This window comes from Macaca fascicularis, chromosome X, assembly GCF_037993035.2.
Source record: "Macaca fascicularis isolate 582-1 chromosome X, T2T-MFA8v1.1".
In the NCBI taxonomy this organism is placed as follows: domain Eukaryota; kingdom Metazoa; phylum Chordata; class Mammalia; order Primates; family Cercopithecidae; genus Macaca; species Macaca fascicularis.
This window is the reverse complement of record NC_088395.1, coordinates 87,260,562-87,282,671: the sequence shown is the minus strand read 5'-3', so window position 1 is coordinate 87,282,671 and position 22,110 is coordinate 87,260,562. Positions and strand designations below refer to the sequence as shown.

The 22,110-nt window shown below is 36.5% G+C and overlaps 1 protein-coding gene and 1 pseudogene across 7 annotated transcripts in view; one reads left to right on the top strand and one right to left on the bottom strand.

The window, feature by feature from the left end:
* The window catches only part of BRWD3 (bromodomain and WD repeat domain containing 3), a 134,926-nt gene that overhangs the window by 94,615 nt on the left and 18,201 nt on the right, over window positions 1–22,110 (top strand). For 5 of the 7 annotated variants that reach the window (XM_015443968.4, XM_005594021.5, XM_045384126.3 and 2 more), the window contains 11 exons: window positions 2,027–2,176; window positions 4,127–4,203; window positions 6,756–6,924; window positions 8,031–8,144; window positions 11,594–11,701; window positions 14,803–14,927; window positions 15,984–16,066; window positions 19,213–19,324; window positions 20,113–20,174; window positions 20,283–20,438; window positions 21,082–21,202. In XM_015443968.4, coding sequence (XP_015299454.1) covers window positions 2,027–2,176; window positions 4,127–4,203; window positions 6,756–6,924; window positions 8,031–8,144; window positions 11,594–11,701; window positions 14,803–14,927; window positions 15,984–16,066; window positions 19,213–19,324; window positions 20,113–20,174; window positions 20,283–20,438; window positions 21,082–21,202 — 1,277 coding nt within the window. Of the gene's footprint in view, window positions 1–2,026; window positions 2,177–4,126; window positions 4,204–6,728; window positions 6,925–8,030; window positions 8,145–11,593; window positions 11,702–14,802; window positions 14,928–15,983; window positions 16,067–16,733; window positions 18,097–19,212; window positions 19,325–20,112; window positions 20,175–20,282; window positions 20,439–21,081; window positions 21,203–22,110 lie in introns of those variants that run through there. The other 2 variants (XM_074029232.1, XM_074029233.1) reach the window with 2 other exon arrangements.
* Window positions 889–1,923, bottom strand: LOC102139001 (proteasome subunit alpha type-1 pseudogene; annotated as a pseudogene).

The window sequence follows — 22,110 nt, the reverse complement described above, 5'->3', positions numbered from 1 at the left end:
AAAATATTGTGATTTCTTTCTTTCTCTGTTGTATGATGTTATGCCAGAGTCAGACTGGAAAGTTAAAACATATTATATAGGGTTAAGTAAAACCCCTCTGATGCGACTTCGTGGTTTGTAAAGCGTGGAACCTCCGCTCCCATGCCCACCCCCGCAGAAGGCCTCTTAGATATTCTAGATCTTTAGAATATCTAGAATAAAAAGTATCTAAGAGGCCACCCCCGCAGAAGGCCTCTTAGATAGAAATTTGGGCAAGAGAAATAAAAGATCAGAGTTTAGTCTTCAATATTAATCTAGAATGAACAAAAGTGTAGATTATTAAATCCACTTATATATCTTAGCACTTTAAAAAAGTTTTCTAGATTTTTGAATAACTAAATAAATACATATTATATATACACAAATGTGACTGAAATGTCTTGCTTCATCCTATAATAATTCTGAATAATGTGGCATATGTAAATTATGAATGGGCAAATTCTTGCAACCCAGACATTTCTTTTTTTTTTTTTTCAGGAAGTGAAACAATTTTATATTACAGTTGGCTTTAAAATCACAAAGACACTTACTTTTTTCATATAAAAACATTAGTACAGATACCTGTACTTTCTAGAAAATGATTATATAGACATCTCAAAGAAAAATGTACACCATTATATGGTTTTAGTGAGGTTACTTAGAAAAAGCTCAAATCTGGACTGATACCTAAAACATACCATTCCACTACCATTCTACTGATGATTAGTATCATCAGTATGTTTTCCAGCATTATTACGTATTTGATAATACATACATAGGCTGGCTTATCACTTAATGTTCCATTGGTTCATCAGCCTTTTCTGCTGGTTGATCAGCAGGTTGAGCAGGCTGTGCCAGCTGGATTGTCACTCAATGTTTCATTGGTTCTTCAGCCTTTTCTGCTGGTTCATCAGCAGGCTGAGCAGGCTGTGCCTTTCTCTGTGGCCTTTCTTCAAGACCTTCCAGGAATGGAGACACATCATCATCATCATCATCATCATCATACATTGTAAACTCCAAATTTTTACCAGCATTTCCAATGGGAACGTTTTTGTAGTTATGTCCTGTTCTGCAGGAATTGTCTCTCTTAAGGCATGCAGACCATGTTTAACCAGTTCATTTGAATTGTATTCCATAAATTTGCACATATGTCTCTCCAAGTAAGTACAAGCTGACTGAGAACGGGTCCCAATGGACATAGCTCTGTAGTCAAAATAGTCAGCAGATGGCCAAGTTTGGAAAATGCGAGGCCCATATCAACATACCCAGCAATAAGTGGCCCAACACCATATGGTCTCCAGCCGTATTGTTGTGTTGATATTTGGGTCTTGCTTCCAATTAGAGATACAAGAGAAGACACAGGAAGTGGTCTATCGGATACAAATCTGGAATTGAAACACTCCTGGCACATAAAATTACATAACAGTCTACCATCATCAGTAAACCCTGCAGTTGAGATACTAATATGGTTGTCAACATGGAGAATATTTTCTGATGAGCTGCAAGCTCCGATGGTGCCCTTTTCAATGCAATCAATAGTGCATGGGTTTTTGATTTCAGACCAACTGTAGCTGAACCTTGTTTAACAGCTTCCATTGCATAGTCAGTTTGATGAATCCTGCTCCAGACAATGATATCATTGTCATACTGGTTTCCAAACGTGGTTCCGGCACAGGTCTGGTTGCAGCCTCTGGCAAAACTGAGGATCAAGGAGTTGCTGCCTAAACTATCACTCTGCAGTGTACAGAGAAGTCTGTGGGACTTTGCAACCCAGACTTTTCAGCACTGTCTTTAATTTTTCACAAGGTTTACAAAATAGGAGAGTGATCAATATTAGTGGAAAATGGGTTAAATATGTATAAATATAGTTATATGTTGGCTTTCTTTAGGGGAACTTATTCTCATCTCCTACTCACCCCTACCCCCCACCTAATTTCCTTTATATATGTTCCTTGTGTGTTTACTGAGATTTTCCTTTTTTAAAATTTATTATTATTCTCTTTTACAGAATGATTATGAGCCTAGCTGTGGGCGTTCTTTACGAAGGACACAGCGCAAACGTCAACATACTTACCAAACACGGTCCAACATAGAGCATAATTCACAACCTTCATGTCAAAATTCAGGTGTACAGGAAGACTCAGACAGCTCCTCAGAGGTTAGATATATACTATTATTTATTTGATGTAGTTTTTTGTTTCCCAGTTCGTATCATCCATTTGGGTTTAAGGGTCACTTCTTTAATAGAAAATTATTTTAATTATATTCTTGTAAGAGATTTGTTCATTAATAATACATTTAGTAGGTATATTTGGGCATATTTAATTCCTTTAGGTGTCTTCTCGGATTTGTACCTCAGATGCTGTCTTTGTGAGGGTATCAAATATGCCAGCAAGAGTTTGCCTTTGACACAATGAAAAAAAGAGTTTAAGAGGAAATCAGCCTAGAAATGGAAAGGAGCGAAATATAAAGAACTTTAATAAGTTCCACAGTTTCAGAACTGTTTGGCTATCTAATCAACATAATATACACATTTTTTGTTATTATTGACTTCACCTCTCATGGAGATCATTGAGTGTTGATTTTTCTCAGATCTACCTTTTTCATGGTAATGAATAAAGAGTGTAGCTTCTTTTCATCTTGTTCTTCTGTTCTCCAGTCTTTTTGTTCTCTTAACAGCTTTCATTGTTAAATGCATAATGAAGGTTTAATCATGCATTGACAATATATGGTACTGTCATTCGCGTGCCATTCCCAATTCTTTTTTTTTTTTTTTTGAGATGGAGTCTTGCTCTGTCCCCAGGCCGGAGTGCAGTGACACGTACTTGGCTCACTGCAACCTCTGTCTCCCAAGTTCAAGAGATTCTCCTGCCTCGGCCTCCCCAGTAGCTGGGATTACAGGCATGTGCCACCATGCATGGCTAATTTTTGTATTTTTAGTAGAGCCAGGGTTTCACCCTGTTGGCCAGGCTGATCTTGAACTCCTGACTTCAGGTCATCTGCCCGCCTCGGCCTCCCAAAGTGCTAGGATTACAGGCATGAGCCCCTGCACCTGGCCCCATTCACAGTTCTTAAACTGTTATCAAAGATGTCCTCCATTCATGCCCCACCCCCACCCGTATGAAATCTTGATCTTAAAAGAATGATCACTGTTCAGGAACTGATGCTCCCCCCCACCCTTTTAAAAAAAGACAAAAACAAACAAAACAAGCAGAAGACAGAGTCTTGTTCTGTTGCCCAGGCTGGAGTGCAGTGGCTCAATCTCAGCTGACTGCAGCCCCCACCTCCCAGGTTCAAGCAATCCTCCTGTCTCGTCCTCCGAAGTATCTAGGACTACAGGTGCATGCCACCATGCCCTGCTAATTTTTGTATTTTTAGTAGAGACAGGGTTTCACCATGTTGGTCAGACTGGTCTCGAACTCCTGACCTCAGGTGATCTGCCTGCCTTGGCCTTCCAAAGTGCTGGGACTACAGGGATGAGCCACTGTGCCTGGCCTGATGCTCTCTTTTACATGTAATGTGATAACAGCATTATGGTTGTACTTCTAAAACAAATCCTAATCTTAATACATATTTATGGTTAAAATGGTTTTTTTGGTCATGATGTGCATCAAACTAATGCTAAGAGTATAAGGCAGTGGGTGAGGGTATAGATAAAATAGGAAGTTAATTATTGTCTAAACTGGAGATTGTGTACACGGGTTATCTGTTCTCTCTACTGTATTTAAAATTTTACATAAAAAATATAATTAAAATTTTTAGTGGAGAGTAATTATATTAACTTGATAGAGACATATAGGCATTTTTAAAACAATGTTTCTAATGTATTTAAGAGGGTTATATTTGGACTTAAAAAATCTATTGAGTCTTTGAAATCATAAAAAGATGTTTTATATCAATAAGATAATGATGCCAGAAATTTAGAAATACCTAGTAGACTTAGTTGTGAGTTACAGATATACTTAGAACAATAATTATGTGCATTTTAAGGAGAGTATTTTTTGAGGGCAGAATTCAAGAAATGCTGTAAAATAGGTAGCGGTTTTTTAACTAGAAATACATTAGGTGGTAATATCCATATATCTTAATTGCTGGCTCTTTGTTATAGGAAGACGAAACTGTTGGCACAAGTGATGCTTCAGTAGAGGATCCTGTTGTTGAATGGCAAAGTGAAAGTTCTTCCAGGTAGTTTTAATGATTTCAATTTGGTCGAATTTATTGAACAGTTTTAATATGAAATTATGTTCTTGTAGGAAATTGGTAAAATCAGAATTAAAATAGTGTTTTATAGTAGAAAAGGTACTGGCTGGAAGCCGAGAGACCTGATGTGATCCTGGCTCTCCCAATATCTTTCTGACGTCACTGTGGGCCTTTTAGTTTCTTCATCTACAAAATAAGATTCTTTTTAAATCCAAGATTCTACATCTTGGCAATCATATTCACCCTCTGCATAATGATCTTTCAGCCAATGACGGAGTGCATATGACGATGGTCCCATAATGAAGCTGAAAAATTCCTGTCACCTAGTGACATCATACCCATTGTAACACTGTAGCACAAAGCATTATTCACGTGTTTGTGGGGATGCTGGTGTAAGTTAACTTGCTGAACTGTCAGCCATACAAAAGTTTAGCATATACAGTTATGTACAGTATATAGTACTTAATAAACAACTATGTTACTGGTTTATTTACTATGCTATACTTATATATTATTATGTTTTCTTCATTTCATTTTCTATTCTTTTAGAGATGGTGTCTTGCTATGTTGCCCAGGCACGCCTTGACCTCCTGGGCTCGAGCAGTCCTCCCACCTCAGGCTCAGCCTCCTGAGTAGCAGGGTGTACAGATGCACACCAATATGCTCAGTTTATGCTATACTTTTTGTTGTTATTTTAGAGTGTACTTGTCGTACTTGTAATAAATTATTAACTGTAAAATATCCTCAGTCAGGTCCTCCAAGAGATATTCCAGAAGAAGGCATTATTATCATTGGAGATAAAAGCTCCATGTGTTTTTGTCCTTGAATACCTTCCAGTGGAACAGGAAAAGATGTGGAGGTGGAAGACAGTGATATTGATGATCCTGACCCTCTGTAGGCTTAGGCTAATGTTTGTGTCTTAGTTTTTAAATCAAGTTTTAAAATAAAATTGAAAAAAATTAAACCTTAAAAATAGAAAAAAGCCTTATAGAGTAAAGAGATAAAGAAAAAATTTGCCGAGCGTGGTGGCTCACTTCTGTAATCCCAGCACTTTTGGAGGCTGAGGTGGGAGGATCACTTGAGGTCAGGTGTTCGAGACCAGCCTGGCCAACATGGTAAAACCCCATCTCTACTAAAAATACAAAAATTATCCAGACGAGGTGGCGGAGGCCTGTAATCCCAGTTACTAAGGAGGCTGAGGCAGGATAATTGCTTGAACTCGCAAGGTGGAGATTGCAGTGAGCCGAGATTGTGCCATTGCACTCCAGCCTGTGCAACAAGAGCGAAACTCTGTCTCAAGAAAAAAAAAAAAAAATACGGCTGTACAATGTGTTTTAAGCTAAGCGTTATTACAAAACAGTCAAAAAGTTAAAAAAAAGCTAAAAAGTATAAAGTAAAAATGTTACAGTAAGCTAAGATTAATTTCTTATTGAAGAAATAAAATTTTTTTAAATAAATTTAGTGTAACCTAAGTGTAGTGTTTGTAAAGTCTTCAATAGTGTACAGTCATTTTCTAGGTCTTCACATTCACTCACCATCACTCACTGACTCACCACCAGCAACTTTCAGTTCTACAAACTCCATTCATGTTAAGTGCCCTATGTAGGTATACATTTTTTAAAATCTTTTACACCACATTTTTACTGTACCTTTTCTATGTGTAGATATAAACTTAGTATTGTGTAGATATATACTTAGCATTGTGTTAAAATTGCCAACTATATTCAGTACAGTCACATGCTGTACAAATTTGTAGCCTTGGAGCGATAGGCTTTACTATATAGCATAGCTGTGTAGTAGGCTATACTGTCTACGTTTGTGTAAGTATACTCTGTATGATGTTCACACAATGACAAAATAACCTCATGATGCATTTCTCTGAAGGTATCGCCTTTGTTAAGTGACACATGACTGTATATGACTGTATATGTATTTATTTCAGTTTTAAAATAATCCCATTTCAACATTTCCAAGAATAAGATGCTTTTTTATTTTGAAGAAGCTTTTGTGATTTTGGACGGGATTTTAATTCCTTCTTGGATTTAATGAAATCCAAGAAGGATTTCATTAAAATTACTAAGATAATGATTGAAATTCTATATTGATTTTCTTTTTTTTTTTTTGAGATGGAGTCTCACGGTCACCCAGGCTGGAGTGCAATGGTGCGGTCTTGGCTCACTGCAATCTCCACCTCTTGGATTCCAGTGATTCTCCCCTCTCAGCCTCCCAAGTAGCTGGGACTACAGGCATATGCCACCACACCCGGCTAATTTTTGTATTTTTAGTAGAGACAGGGTTTTGCCATGTTGGCCAGGCTGGTCTCGAACTCCTGATCTCGTGATCCACCCACCTCGGCCTCCCAAAGTGCTGGGATTACAGGTGTGAGCCACCGCGCCTGGCTGATATTTTTTCTCTTAAGTTAGAACAAAATCCAGCCATGTCATTTATAATGCTGTTTGATTACAGTATGATCTTTCAATTATTAAGTAAAACTCCTTTTCTGTACTTAGGTATCCATAATTTTGATTTATTTACAGTGATTCATCAAGTGAATATTCTGATTGGACAGCAGATGCTGGAATAAATTTACAACCCCCAAAAAGACAAACGAGACAGACAACACGGAAAATATGCAGCAGCTCTGATGAGGAAAATTTGAAGTCCCTAGAAGAAAGGCAAAAGAAACCTAAGCAGACTAGAAAGAAGGTTTGTAACTTTATGAGTTATTTTGTTTTTGTTATTTTTTGTTTTTTTGCCTTTGATACTTAAATATTTAATAGTAACATTGACTTTTCTCTAAAAATAACATTTCATCTGAGAAAGTAAGTAAAAGTAGTTTCACTTCAAAATGTAAAGAATTTTTGAAATTTTTCTGTTACCAAAGGTAGAGGCTATAGAATGTTTCATTACAATTTGTTATTCAAACATATTCACAATCATTTGTTAAAATGTGGCAATGTCCTAAAATAAACTACTGTCTCACAAAATTATTATTCTTGTCACCTCTATCTGATAACATTTCTTATCTGACAACATTATTATTCTTGTCATGTGGTATTTTGAGTCCTAATTTTTAACATTTTTAACTTGTAACATGGAAGAGTATGATAAATTGTATAGGACTTTTCCTCCATTCCATTGTTTTTTGGTGTTTTTATTAGAGAGATGGGATCTCGTTATGTTGCGCAGAGTGGAGTGCAGTGGCTATTCACAGGCATAATCACAACACACTGCAGACTCGAACTGCTAGGCTCAAGCAATACTCCCACCTCAGCCTCCTGGTTAGCTGGGACTACTGTTGTGTACCACTGTGCCTGGCTTACCTTTATGTTTTTATTTCATCCCAGTGACAGTTTCTTTTCCCTACTATAAATTGATTTAAATGATTTAAAGACTTGGTTTATGTAGTTATTATAATTTTAACTTCAAAATTGATTATAGACACGTTCTGTAGTCTTTTGCTTTAGTAGACATAATTATTTTCTAGATTATCACTATTTTATGGGCAAAAACTTATTCTTACATTTGAATTCATGTGGTAGTCAAGAGACATATGTAAAAGTTATGGTTTTTAGGTAGTATATAGTGTCAAGTTATTACCTGTCAGTTAAAATTTAGTAACGGGATTTTTTTATTGCCAGAAAAGTTGTATGTAATAAAGCAAAATCATTCAAATTTATATACGTTAGGTTTCATTGTATCCTGAAATTTTTAATCTTCTCTGCCTACTATTTTTCATACTATTGTTTATGTGTTTTATGTATTGGAGAACTGTGTTTTATACATATACTGTTCATGTTTTTATGTTTTAGAAAGGAGGACTGGTTTCTATGGCAGGTGAGCCTAATGAAGAATGGTTTGCCCCTCAGTGGATCTTGGATACTATACCCCGACGTTCCCCATTTGTTCCACAAATGGGAGATGAGGTAATTGTTACCTGTTATAACCTTTTTCTGTGTAGCCTCAAGAGCACTAACCTTAATCAGTCTGAATATATTTATATTCCTAATTCCATTATAATAATATATACAGTATCTTATCTGCTCTGCTTAATTATATATTTCTTGTGGAAGGTGATTGAACAGTATTAATCTTTGTATCCTTCGTAGGGCCTGGCACAATAGCTTCAGTCTATTAGATGCTCATTGAATATGGAGATAAATTAATCAGCTTATGAAGTCATGAAAATAATTGGCTTTATTTTAATCTGAATTGCCACTTAGTAGAATTGAGTGGTATTTTGAGTCCTCATTCATGTTCCAATATTTTTTTTTAAAAGAAAAGTTCAACCTGAAAGAAAGTACACAAGAAGGTATTTACTCCTTTAAATGAGTAGGGGAATGTAATTTTGCAAACAGGTCTTTCTTTCTGAGTCTGTGATTGACAAGTATAGCCATATTTATTATTGGCCAAAAATTAATCAAAATTCTACCTGGTAAAAAAATTTCATTTTATTTTGAAATTTAGTATTATTTTATAAAATAATAAAATAATATTGGAACATTAGAACTCTTTTTGGCTTGGATATTGTCTGATATACTAATTTTTTTTTTATTGATTCAATGTTTTTACACAGTTTTAAATTTAAGAGTGATAGTAGAAATGTAATATTGTCACTGCAGCAGCAGAAGGAGCAAAACCTTGCAAATTGACTCTAAACATTTTGGGAACAATAAAAATTTTACAAAACTTTTTTGTAATTGCCTCATAGAGATCTTATATCAGAGTAGCTATCAAATAGCCTTACAAATAAATTATTACCTGCTGATTATCTTTAGATATTTTTAAATGTTTCTTTTGATGTTTTCTTATAGGTATTGGACTTCTGAGTAATGCTTGTTTGCATAATTATGTTAATAAATATTTTCTGACAAATGCTATACTTAAAAACAGAGAACTTGTAAAATGTTATTGGCATATCTCAAATCACTATTTCTTATAGTTATTGCCTGTTTTTATTTTCTGGAGGCAGAAGAGGAGTCATGTTTAATTACCTTAGAAAACTTTATAGAACAAAACAAGGATCTATACACTCTAGGATCTGATGAGACTCCTGTCTAAGGACCATTTTTCTCCATTCTTTGGTTGAATTCCTTTTCCTCTATGTTGTTAAACTTACTATATCCTTATATGCTTCAAGACTAATGTATATGAGGTGAAGACAGTTCTTCAGGTAATGAGGAAGATGTATGTAAATCAGACAATGAATATGTAGAGAATGTTTTTAAAGAAATTATAAAGGCAAACATACACTTTTTATATAATTCATTTCTTAATGGCAACATTACTTTTTACTTCATCTTACTATTAAGCCTTTATTGTCTTGCCTAGATATCCCTACCCACAGATCATTGCTTCTTAAAATTATCATTTTCAAGGTCTAATTCAAATACTAACTTTTCCAGGATGTTGTCCTTGTTTTTCATTGACCAGTTCCTCTGTCCTCATAAGCTTTTCTACCTCAATTATCTTTCTCTTCTGATATATAATATATTCTACCTTGCGTTATAGTTATATATCCACATGTGCTTCCATATCCTAGAGGAAATGTTTTTATACCTTATCACAGCATCTAGTGCCTATACATAGATGTTCAATGATCAGTATTTGTTGAGTTCAGGAATGAATATATAATAAAGGATATCTTAATGTCATGTGTATTATTGGTTTTTAACCCTTACAATTATTTTATTTACTAATTTTAAACCTTTTTTATTTTCTGCTCAAATTTTTAGCTATTAGAAATTCTAACTTAGTATTGATTGGTAGAGTATGTTAATGTATTTTAGAAATCTCATAATATGGTATTTTTTGTTACTTTCTTCTATTTACTTATCTCTATCACTACTTTTTTTTTTTTTTTTTTTTTTTTTTGACCGACTCTTGCTCTGTTGCCCAGGCTAGAGTGCAGTGGAGCTATCTTGGCTCACTGCAACCTCTGCCTCCTGGGTTCAAAGCGATCCTCCTGCCTCAGCCTCCAGAGTAGCTGGGATTACAGGCGTGCACCACCATGACCAGCGAAGTTTTGTATTTTTAGTAGAGACAGAGTTTCACCATGTTGGCCAGGCTGGTCTCGAACCCCTGACCTCAGGTGATCTGCCCGCCTCGGCCTCCCAAAGTGCTGGGATTACAGGTGTGAGCCACTGTGCCTAGCCTCTATCACTGCTTTTAAACTTGAGGAAAAGAAACTTTTTGTAATAAATACAGAAAACGATAGTAAATGGTGGCTTAAAGAGCTGAAGAATTAAGTAATTGAATTCATTTTCCTTCCATAATATGCCAGTTCTGACATGAACTCCTGTAACAGGCAACTTTTAATTTGCCTTGAAATTACTCCATTTACTAACCTGTGATTTATACTGTTTATATGAAATGTGTAGACTGAATATTAAAATTTTGATAGAGTGTCAGTTATAATTTGAAGTATAGTATAGCTGTCCTTTGGTATCCACACAGAATTGGCTCTAGCACCCCTTGCAAATAACAGAATCTACAAGGACATTATATAAAAGGCCTAGTATTTGCATATAACCTATGTACATCCTCCTATATACTTTAAATTATCTCTATATTATGATACCTAATACAATGTAAATGCTGTATTAATTGTTGTTATACGATACTGGTTTTTTATTTGCATCATCATTTATTTATTTATTTATTTATTTATTTATTTATTTATTGTGAGGGAGTTTTGCTCTTGTTGCCCAGGTTGGAGTGCAATGTTGTGATCTCAGCTCACTGCAACTTCCACTTCCCGAGTTCAAGTGATTCTCCTGCCTCAGCCTCCCGAGCAGCTGGGATTACAGGCATGTGTCACCACGCCCAGCTAAATTTTGTATTTTTATTAGAGACGGGGTTTTGCAACGTTGGTCAGGCTGATCTCGAACTCCTGACCTCAGGTGATCCACCTGCCTCAACCTCCCAAAGTTCTGGGATTAAAGGCGTGAGCCTCCATGCCCGGCGTAATTGTGTTGTTTTATATATCTATATCTATAGAAAATATCAAATATTTTCAACCTGCAGTTGATTGGATTTGATGATGCAGAAGCTGTGGATATGGAGGGGCACATATACTTTAAAATATGACCAGTTTTGTATACATTTTCCGTGATTCTGCTTCTTCAGCACACTTATGAAGCTGATTGAAGGGAAAGGACTGTGTTTACTGTGTTTATATGATGTGGTAATGAGCACAGGGCTACATAGGCGTGAGTACTGAATTAACATAATTTGAAACCTTTATTGTATGAAGTCTTTCAGTATTATAATTATTTCTTTCTGCAAACAGAAGAGGATGTTTGTAGGAATATATATTGGACATACAGTGTTATATAGGATGCTGCTGTTTAATACCTTATGTTTTCTGTTTTAGCTTATCTATTTTAGGCAAGGACATGAAGCTTATGTTCGGGCTGTAAGGAAATCAAAAATATACAGTGTTAATTTACAAAAACAGCCATGGAACAAAATGGATCTCAGGGTAAGTTTGCCAAATTCATAAGCTATGCAATTGAAGTAGCTTTGGAATTAAATTGCTTACCCATGGTTTTTTTCCTCAGTTTTATGAATCTTTCACTGTTGATTGTGTATCCAAGATAAGATGGTGTACTATACTCTTGTAGAACTGAATATTATGGATCACATTTTATATGTTTCTTAAAATTTGTATGCTATTTTCTATTGTCTAGTCTATACTAGTCCATAATTAGAGCAAAGCAGGAGTTCCCTTGTGTGGATATTTTCTCTAATCAGCAACTTTGTATGTTCTGGATGCTTCATAAACTGAGCGTGTAGACTATAAACACTCTCAAGGTTCTGACAGCTTTGGTATATATTAAATATGATAAATCACAATAAGCCCCGAAACTTATGGTGTTTTGTAAAATAGCTGTTTTAATATATTACCCATGTAGCTACATATATAATACCCATGTGGCTCCATACTTTATGGAGAATGATTTTGTCAATAAATATTTCATTCATTTGTGTATATATATGTGTGTCTATATATGCACACGTGCACATACAGACAGACATAGGTATACATTCACCACCATTTCTACCTAGGTTTATTTGTGTTTCAGTTTGGTTTTCTGAACAAGAGACTAAAGGGCCATTTTATGATAGTTTTCCAGGTAAATGAAGGGTTGTGTGATGATTCTTGACAGGAAGGATATAAGAGAGAATATGTATATTTATTTATTTATTTTTTATTTCTTTTGAGACAGAGTCTCACTCTGTTGCCCAGGTTGGAGTTCAGTGGCCCTATCTCGCCTCACTGCAACCTCCGCCTCCAGGGTTCAAGTGATTCTTCTGCCTCAGCCTCCTGAGTAGTTGGGATTACAGGCACATGCCACCACGCCTGGCTAATTTTTGTATTTTTATTGGAGACGGGATTTCGCCATGTTGACCAGGCTAGTCTTGAACTCCTGACCTCAGCGTGATCCACCCACCTCAGCTTCCCAAAGTGCTGGGATACAGGCATGAGCCACCATGCCCAGCTGAGAATATGTATATTTATTAAAATAAAGATTTGATTTAGATGTTTGTAAAACTTTTTATTAATGTCATCAGGTGGTAAAGTAGCTTATCACGTGAGCTTTACATAATCATCTTCTGGAAGATAGGGACAGCTTCCATCTGTTCTGCATCAAGTAAAAGTTGAGTTCTTCTTTAGATTCACAGGACTGAATAAAACATGTGATTTCTTTTTTTTTTTTTTTTTTAAAAAAAACAGAGTCTTGCTCTGTCACCTAGGCTGGAGTGCAGTAGAGCGATCTCCACTCACTGCAACCTCTGCCTCCCAGGTGCAAGCAATTCTCCTGCCTCAGCCTCTCGAGTAGCTGGGATTACAGGCGCCCACTACCACGCCTGTCTAATTTTTGCCTTTTTAGTAAAGATGGGGTTTCACCATGTTGGCCAGGCCGGTCTCAAACTCCTGACCTCAGGTGATCCACCCTCCTTGGCCTCCAAAAGTGCTGGGATTACAGGAATGAGCTGCCGCATCCAGCCAAGTTCTTTCTTTTTATCCTAACCTTGTTGTTCTAGGAAATTGTAGGAGCAGCTTATATGTGGTAAATGAGCTTAGCCTTTGGAATAAGACCTGGATTTCAATTGTAGCTCTGCTATATGCTAGTATATAACTTTAAGCAGGACCCTATACCTACAAAGATCAGTTTTGCCATCAGTTAAATGTGACTAATAATTAGTGAATGTGTATGATTATTGTAAGATCATATCCAGAATCTATAAGGAACTTAACAAGCATAAAAACAAACAATCTCATTAAAAAATGGATAAAGGACATGAACAGACACTTCTTAAAAGAAAATGTATAAGTGGCCAACAAACATGTGAAAAAATGCTAAAACATCACTTATCATTAGGGAAATGCAAATCAAAACCACAAGATACCATCTCACACCAGTCAGAATGGGTATTATTAAAAAGTCAAAACAAACAAACAGATGCTTGTGAGGTTGTGGAGAGGGGAGAATACTTATCCACTACTGGTGGGAATGTGAATTAGTTCAGCCACTGTGGAAAGCAGTCTGGAGATTTCTCAGAAAACTTAAAGTAGAACTACCCAAATTCCATTACTGGATGTATATCCAAAGGAATATAAATTGTTCTGCCGTGAAGACACATGCACACGCATGTTCATCATAGCACTATTCACAATAGCAAAGACATGGAATCAATCTAGATGCCCGTCAGTGGTAGACTGGATAAAAAAAAATGTACATATACATCATGGAATACTATGTAGCTATAAAAAAATGAGATCATGGCCTTTACAGCAACATAGATGAAGCTGAAGGCCATTATTGTAAGTAAAACAGCTAAAAAACAAAAAATCAAATACTACATGCCCTCACTTACAAATGGGTACTAAACAGTTGGACAATTGGACATGTAGATGGAAATGATAGACACTGGGGACTCCAAAGGAAGGGAGATTAGGAGAGGGATAGGGTTTAAAAAATTAGCTATTTGGTACAATGGTTACTCTTTGGAGGATGGGTACACTAGAAACTCAAACCCCACCATTATGCAATATATCCATGTAACAAACCTGCACGTGTACCCCATGAATCTAAAGTAAAACAAAAACAACAAAAAAGATAATGTTGTAGATATTAAAAAGTATAAGTCTTCACCCCAAACATGTACACGTACATATATACCTGTATGCTTACATATTGTGTTTTTGCTAGGGGAGTGATTTTTAACCAGAGCATCATACTGCACTAGGGAGTTTTTCCAAAATAGATATATTACCAAGCTGTACCCCAAACATAGAATTCGATTCTATAGGTATAGGATTTCAGAACATTAAATTTGAAGCATTTCCCCAGGTGATGTGGCTGCTCATTCTTGGTTTAGATCCTTGCACTAAACTACAACCTGCTATTAAGAGTTAAGAGCCATGTCTTATTACCTTTAACACTTAGTGTAGTGCCCGGCATTTAGAGAATCTTCAGATATTAATAAATTATTCAAGTAATAATGAAATACTATGCAAATGTTAAGTAATTATTTATATTGAAAGTAATAATTTATTGGTATTCTCATGAATAGGAGCAAGAGTTTGTTAAGATTGTAGGAATCAAATATGAGGTTGGCCCACCCACACTGTGCTGCTTGAAGCTTGCATTTCTGGACCCAATTTCAGGCAAAATGACTGGAGAATCTTTTTCCATTAAGTGAGTAGTTATCTCTGGGTCTCTGTGTTTGAGTGTGTGTATTTTAATACCTATTGTATATTCTACAGAGTACAGGGCTCAATGGGAGAGAAAACACTATAGCATTCTGTACTACAGGGTTTAGAATTATAAAGACCAGAGTTTAATTCCTAGTTTGTTTCTCCATTTTATTTATATTTGTATGTGTGTGTGTGTGTGTGTGTGTGTGTGTGTGTATGTATTTATGTTATGGATAGTTAGATAGATAGGTTCATAAGCAAGTTACTTAACCTCTCTGAATTTGTGTCTTCATTTGTAAAATGGAAATGGTAATCTCTTCCTAAAGATTGTTGTGAGGCATCAAAGATAAACCTTTATAATTCCCTAATCGAATGTTTGAAACATGGTAGTTGCTTTTTTTTTTTTTTTGAGACGGAGTCTTGCTGTGTCGCCCAGGCTGGAGTGCAGTGGCCGGATCTCAGCTCATTGCAAGCTCCGCCTCCCGGGTTTTTACGCCATTCTCCTGCCTCAGCCTCCCGAGTAGCTGGGACTACAGGCGCCCACCACCTCGCCCGGCTAGTTTTTTGTATTTTTTAGTAGAGACGGGGTTTCACCGTGTTAGCCAGGATGGTCTCGAACTCCTGACGTTGTGATCCGCCCGTCTCGGCCTCCCAAAGTGCTGGGATTACAGGCTTGAGCCACCGCGCCCGGCCGGTAGTTGCTTTTATTTCTGTTAATAATAACAGGAATAATAAGTCAGAGACTCTTTATGTGAAGCTGAGTTTAAAATGTAAGGAGATTAAAGAACATTAATTCATACTCCTTAATATAAAATACCTCATATTAATGTTTATAAACCTCTATTGGCATCTTTATATTTTTAAAGCAATATGACAGTAGGCAGGGCACTCTCAAACAGATCAGATAAGATGGTGTTTAAGTAAAGGCATTTCTAGGGACTGTGAGGTTTGCACAATTTTCTTAATGGGTCTACAATAAACATATATCCTTGGACATTTAGCAACATATATTGTTATATCTCTATATTGATTCATATGTGCTTTATTTTCTGTATAGGTATCATGACATGCCAGATGTCATTGACTTCCTTGTGCTACATCAGTTTTATAATGAAGCCAAAGAAAGGAACTGGCAGATTGGTAAGTATAGAATTGTTTTTTAATAACTATTAAGCTTATGTATAGTAAGTAACTTTTTAACTGTGATTGAACAGAAAGAAACTAGCTTATCATTTAGCTGAAAAAAGCTATCAGAGAAACTAGAAAACTTAAGTTAAAATTTCCTTTTAGTTATTTCTCATGCACATTGTATGTGGCATATAATCTCTAAACCTTCTGCAAATATCTACTCTATTAGTATACAAATAGGAATATAAAGAAAATTCGCAAATGTCAGTTGCCCTAAAACAGAGCACTTTACACTTAGGTTCTAAAACAGATGATTACTGATTGTGATTTGTTTCCTTTTTTCCTTCTTCCATCTTTGTTTCCCTCCCTGTCACCTTCCCACCCTCTTTTGCTCCTTTACCTTCCTTCCTTTTCTTTTTTGATTATAAAAAACAGTATAACAATAATGTAAAGGAAAACATTTTAAAAGTTAAAGAAATTTGCTTGTAGCTCTATTGTGTAACAATACAATACAGAACATAAGGATTTTTAAACTATTGACTTTTTTGCACACTTAATTACTTTGGCCTGAATTTTAAAAATCTAATTGTAGCCATACGTATTAGTTCATTTTCACACTGCTATAAAGATACTACCTGAGACTGGGTAATTTATAAAGAAAAAATTGTTTATTTCACAGTTCCACATGACTCGGGAGGCCTTAGGAAATTTACAATCATGGCAGAAGGCAAAAGGGAAGCAAGACTTTCTTCATATGGCTGCAGGAGACAGAGAGTTAGAAGGGGAAGTGCCACACTTTCAAACCATCAGATCTTGTGAAAACTCACTTACCATCACGAGAACAGCATGAGGGAAATTGCCCCTATAATCCAATCAGCTCCCACCAAGTCCCTCCCCGGATGCCAGGGGATTAGATTTCAAGATGAGATTATGGTGGGGACACAGAGCCTAGCCATGTCATTCAGCCCCTGGACCCTCCCAAATCTCATGTCCTCATTTCAAAACCAATCAACAGTCCCCCAAAGTCTTAACTCATTCCAGCATTAACTCAAAAGTCCACGTACAAAGTATCATCTGAGACAAGGCAAGTCACTTCTGCCTATGAACAAGTTTGTTACTTGCTAGATATAATGGGGGTACAGGCATTGGATAAATACACCCATTCCAAATGGGAGAAATTGGCCAAAACAAAGGGACTGAAGGCTCCATGCAAATCTGAAATCCAGCGGGACAGTCAAATTTTAAAGCTCCCAAATGATCTCCTCTGACTCCATGTCTCACATCCAGGTCACGCTGATGCAAGAGGTGGGTTCCCATGCTCTTGGGCAGCTCCATCCCTGTGACTTTGCAGGGTATATCCCCTTTCCCAGCTGCTTTCACAGGCTGGCGTTGAGTGTCTGCAGCTTTTCCAGGCACACTGTGCGTGCTGTCGGTGAATCTGCCATTCTGGGGTCTGGAGGACGGTGACCCTCTTCTCACAACTCCACTAGGCAGTGCCCCAGTGGGGGCTCTGTATGGGGGCTCCAACCCCACATTTGCCTTCTGCACTGCCCTAGCAGAGATTCTCCATGAGGGCTCTGCCCCGGCAGCAGACTTTTACCTGGATATCCAGGCATTTCCATACATCCTCTGAAATCTAGGTGAAGGTTCCCAAACCTCAATTCTTGACTTCTATGCATCTGCAGGCCCAACACCACGTGGAAGCTACCAAGGTTTGGGGCTTGCAACCTTTGAAACAACAGCCTGAGCAATACCTTGACCCCTTTTATTCATGGCTGGAGCTGGAGCAGCTGGCAAACAGAGCACCAAGTTCCAAGTGTGCACAGAGCAGGGGGGCAGCCCCAAGAAACCATTTTTTCCTTCTAGGCCCCGGGGCTTGTGATGGGAGGGGCTGCCTTGAAGAGCTCTGACATGCTCTGGAGACATTTTCCCCATTTTCTTGATGATTAACATTTGACTCCTAGTTACTTATGCAAATTTCTGCAGCTGGCTTGAATTTCTCCTCAGAAAATGGGTTTTTCTTTTACTTTTTCTTTTTCTTTTTTTTTGAGACAGAGTCTCACTCTGTCACCCAGGCTGGAGTGCAGTGGCCAGATCTCAGCTCACTGCACGCTCCGCCTCCCGGGTTTATGCCATTCTCCCGCCTCAGCCTCCTGAGTAGCTGGGACTACAGGCACCCGCCACCTCGCCTGGCAAGGTTTTTGTATTTTTTAGTAGAGATGGGGTTTCACCGTGTTAGCCATGATGGTCTTGATCTCCTGACCTCGTGATCCGCCCGTCTCGGCCTCCCAAAGTGCTGGGATTACAGGCTTGAGCCACCATGCCGGGCCAGGTTTTTTTTTTTATAGTATCAGTCATCAGGCTGCAAAATTTCTGAACTTTAATGCTCTGTTTCCCTTTTAAAGATAAGTTACAATTCTAAACAATATCTTTGTGAATACATAAAACTGAATACTTTTAACAGCAGCCAAGTCACTCCTTGAATGCTTTACTGCTTAGAAATGTCTTCCACCAGATACCTTAAATCATCTCTCTCAAGTTCAAGGTTCCACAGATCTCTAGGCCATGGGCAAAATGCTGCCTGTGTCTTTACTATAGCATAGCATGTGTGACCTTTACTCTAGTTCCCAATAAGTTCCTGATCTCCATCTGAGACCACCTCAGCCTGGACTTCATTGTTCATATGACTATTAGCATTTTGGTCAAAACCATTCAACAAGTCTCTAGGAAGTTCCAAACTTTCCTACATCTTCCTTGATTTATAGCCTGCCTTGAAGATCTGTAATATACAAACTAGTATGAAGAGATTTTTAAAGAAAGCTAAAAGCAAGATAGAAGAATCAATTGCATTTATGTACATATGTAATACAATAAGAAGTGTGCCTAATGATGATGCTAAGGAATTGAAAAAGTTATCATTTATTTAAGAAGACGTGGTCATATGTAATTTATTTCAGCAAGATTTCTACCACTTGGAAATCAAAATACATGAAGAGGTTAAAACGTAAAATAATCACTTATCTCGAAAACCTAGATGGAAGCTTCTGATAATGCTAGATACAATGTTACTTCTGTAGTCAACAAAAAGCAGTAATTTAGAGTGGGAACAGAGCTAATATTCTCAAGAGCATCCTTTTAAAAATTTTAAAACGTTATAGGTGATAGATTCCGCAGTATAATAGATGACGCCTGGTGGTTTGGAACTGTGGAGAGTCAGCAGCCTTTTCAACCAGAGTATCCTGATAGTTCTTTCCAGTGTTATAGTGTTCAGTAAGTATGTTTATGATCTTTTATGCCTAATATGATATTGTAGTAGTATGTGGACTTTTAAAAACCTCCACCAGGAGTAATGCCCTTTTATCTGACTTATCTAGTCTCACAATACCTGTACCTGTAAAGAAGAAATTTGATGGTAAAGTGCTCAGTTCTTCCCTTGTTTTAGTCAAAGCAAAGTTCTTTGTTTTCTTTGACTAAAACAAAGGAATAACTAAACACTTTATTTCTACCTCTTTTATTGTCTGCATTTTTTATTAACTATTTCTGCTTCAGACAAGAATTGCAACTATTTTTTAATGGGAAATACGGAAACTAATTTACTACTTAAAGTAATTGTTATTGCTGGAATATAGCAATGAATATTAGTACTTAGTCTTTTGTTTAGTCGTATGAATTCTAGGCAGAGGTGGTTGCCTCATGTTTGGAAGTACTATTTGTTTGCAACATTTACTTTAATTCTTCTTGAAAATCCAGAGTTGTAAGATTGCTAATGAATAAATCCTCTCAAGAATGATAGAAGAAATGTTCATTCTATGAGGACTGACTTTCAGTCTCTGTATTGACTAAAAGTAGGCTTTCTGCCCTCTAAGTTTCATAGAGATGGACCATGTTTTCTCTGTTAGAAGTTTATTGTTATCTGTATATAACCAGAGTTGTACTTTCAAGACAACTGTATTGCCCTTTTCAAATCTCACCCCCAAGAAGTCATGTAAAATTGTGGTAGTATATGAAAGGAAGTACTCTATGATTAATTTGATTTGCATCTTCTTATTTTTTAATAGCTGGGACAATAATGAGAGAGAAAAGATGAGCCCCTGGGATATGGAGCCAATTCCAGAAGGAAGTAAATATGCTTTTAAAAATGAATTATAATTCTTTTAAAAGTAAAATGATATTCACGTGATACTGGAAACTAATTTTTTTCTGATTTTTTTTTTAATCTTATACCTAGCTGCCTTTCCAGATGAAGTTGGTGCTGGTGTCCCTGTCTCCCAGGAAGAATTGACTGCTTTGCTATATAAACCCCAGGAAGGAGAGTGGGGGGCTCATTCCAGAGATGAAGAATGTGAACGGGTTATTCAGGGCATCAACCACCTTCTTTCCCTGGGTATGATGAATGTGAAAAAATTTTAGGAGCATGCAGAGGAGCTAGGAAAATCAGCAGAAATTTTAAGTTCTACAAAAGGATATACGGTTTCTCACTGTACACTTTAAACTCAAGAAGCACAGTGATTCTAGTTTTAATATTAACAGTTTTATATGCTTGGCCAAAGTAATAACTGATAATTTTCTTTAAGCAATCTGGGGGATAATAGTAAGGTAACCATGTAAGTGTCTATTTCCTTTTTGCATCACTTTGATTCTCTAGCTATTCCCTGAGCCTGACTTTGGATGGGTTTTTTGGTAAGGACAGTGGATGAGTAATGTATTTTACCCACGTGAATAGTTAAATTTTCTAAAACATGTCACTTGAGAAGTTTGGCATTTATCTAGGAAAGACAGAAATCTGAAGTTAAACCCAGTGCTCCTCTAATTTTGTTTTACCTGATTTGAACCAGTGTATCATGCATGATTCATAGATATGATATCCAAATATAAAGAATAACATTCTGTTTGTATAATGGAATCCTCATGGTTTTAGAAATGTAGTATATCACCCTCCCTTCTTGTTTATATATGAATAAATGTTTGTTACCATGAGATGTTAATGTCCTTTATAGCTACCTTATTTGATTTTGATGATTTTGTAGATTTTGCCAGCCCTTTTGCTGTTCCAGTGGATCTCAGTGCCTACCCCTTGTATTGTACTGTAGTTGCTTATCCAACTGACCTCAATACCATCAGGCGGAGACTTGAAAATCGCTTTTACAGGTCTGTTTTTTTTTAATCACTTATTATAAAATTTATAGCTTTATGGCTTTTGCTTTCCTTTTTGAGATCTGTGTTTTCATAGTATAACATGATCATCCAAAAGATCCACACCAAAATTTTCTTTAAAAATTTAGAACATTAGTTTCCCTTTATTTAGTAGATTCTCACTCTTGGGGATAGAGAAGAAAGGCTGAGAGGAAAATATGGGTAGTACAAATGGTGTGTAAAACAAAAACTACATTTAACTTTAGTTTATTAAAGGCAATTTAAGTGGTTTGTGGATTCATCATGATTAAGGTGCTACTGATTTGGAGCATGTTTAAATCCTCTGTTGGAGAATTTGGTCACAGTTAATTAGATTTAGTTACCAGCCCTGAAATATATACAGGAAAGGAGCCAAGTAATTTTTTTCTTTGTTTTGGTTGGGATGGGAGATGATTATGGGAAGGCAGTAGAGGGCATTTCTTGGTCCATCTCTCATCCACGTCTCCTACTGACCACAGTATTCCATGACTGGTTAATCTGCCTTTGCAATTGAGAACTGGTTATATTTTCATAACATATTATTTTGATTTGATATTTATATCATAACAGTCATTAGATAAAAATCTGTCATTTTTTAGAATCTGGTTTTTGTTGTTGTTGTTGTTGCTCTTCTTGGTTCTTCCCCTGAAAACTAAAGTAAACATTCTTTTGACCTTGTCTAATGACTCTTTACCCATAATGTCCTAGGTCAGTTTAAGTTTTGTATATACATTCCAGTGGTTCAAAATCCCTGCTTGTGCTTTAAATACTGTAACTATATCATCTCCTTTTAGTGCTCATCAGTCAAATATATTGAGTTATATGCATATTGGAACACCTTTGACATATTATGTTTAAGTACATATTTGTTCCATATTGTATAA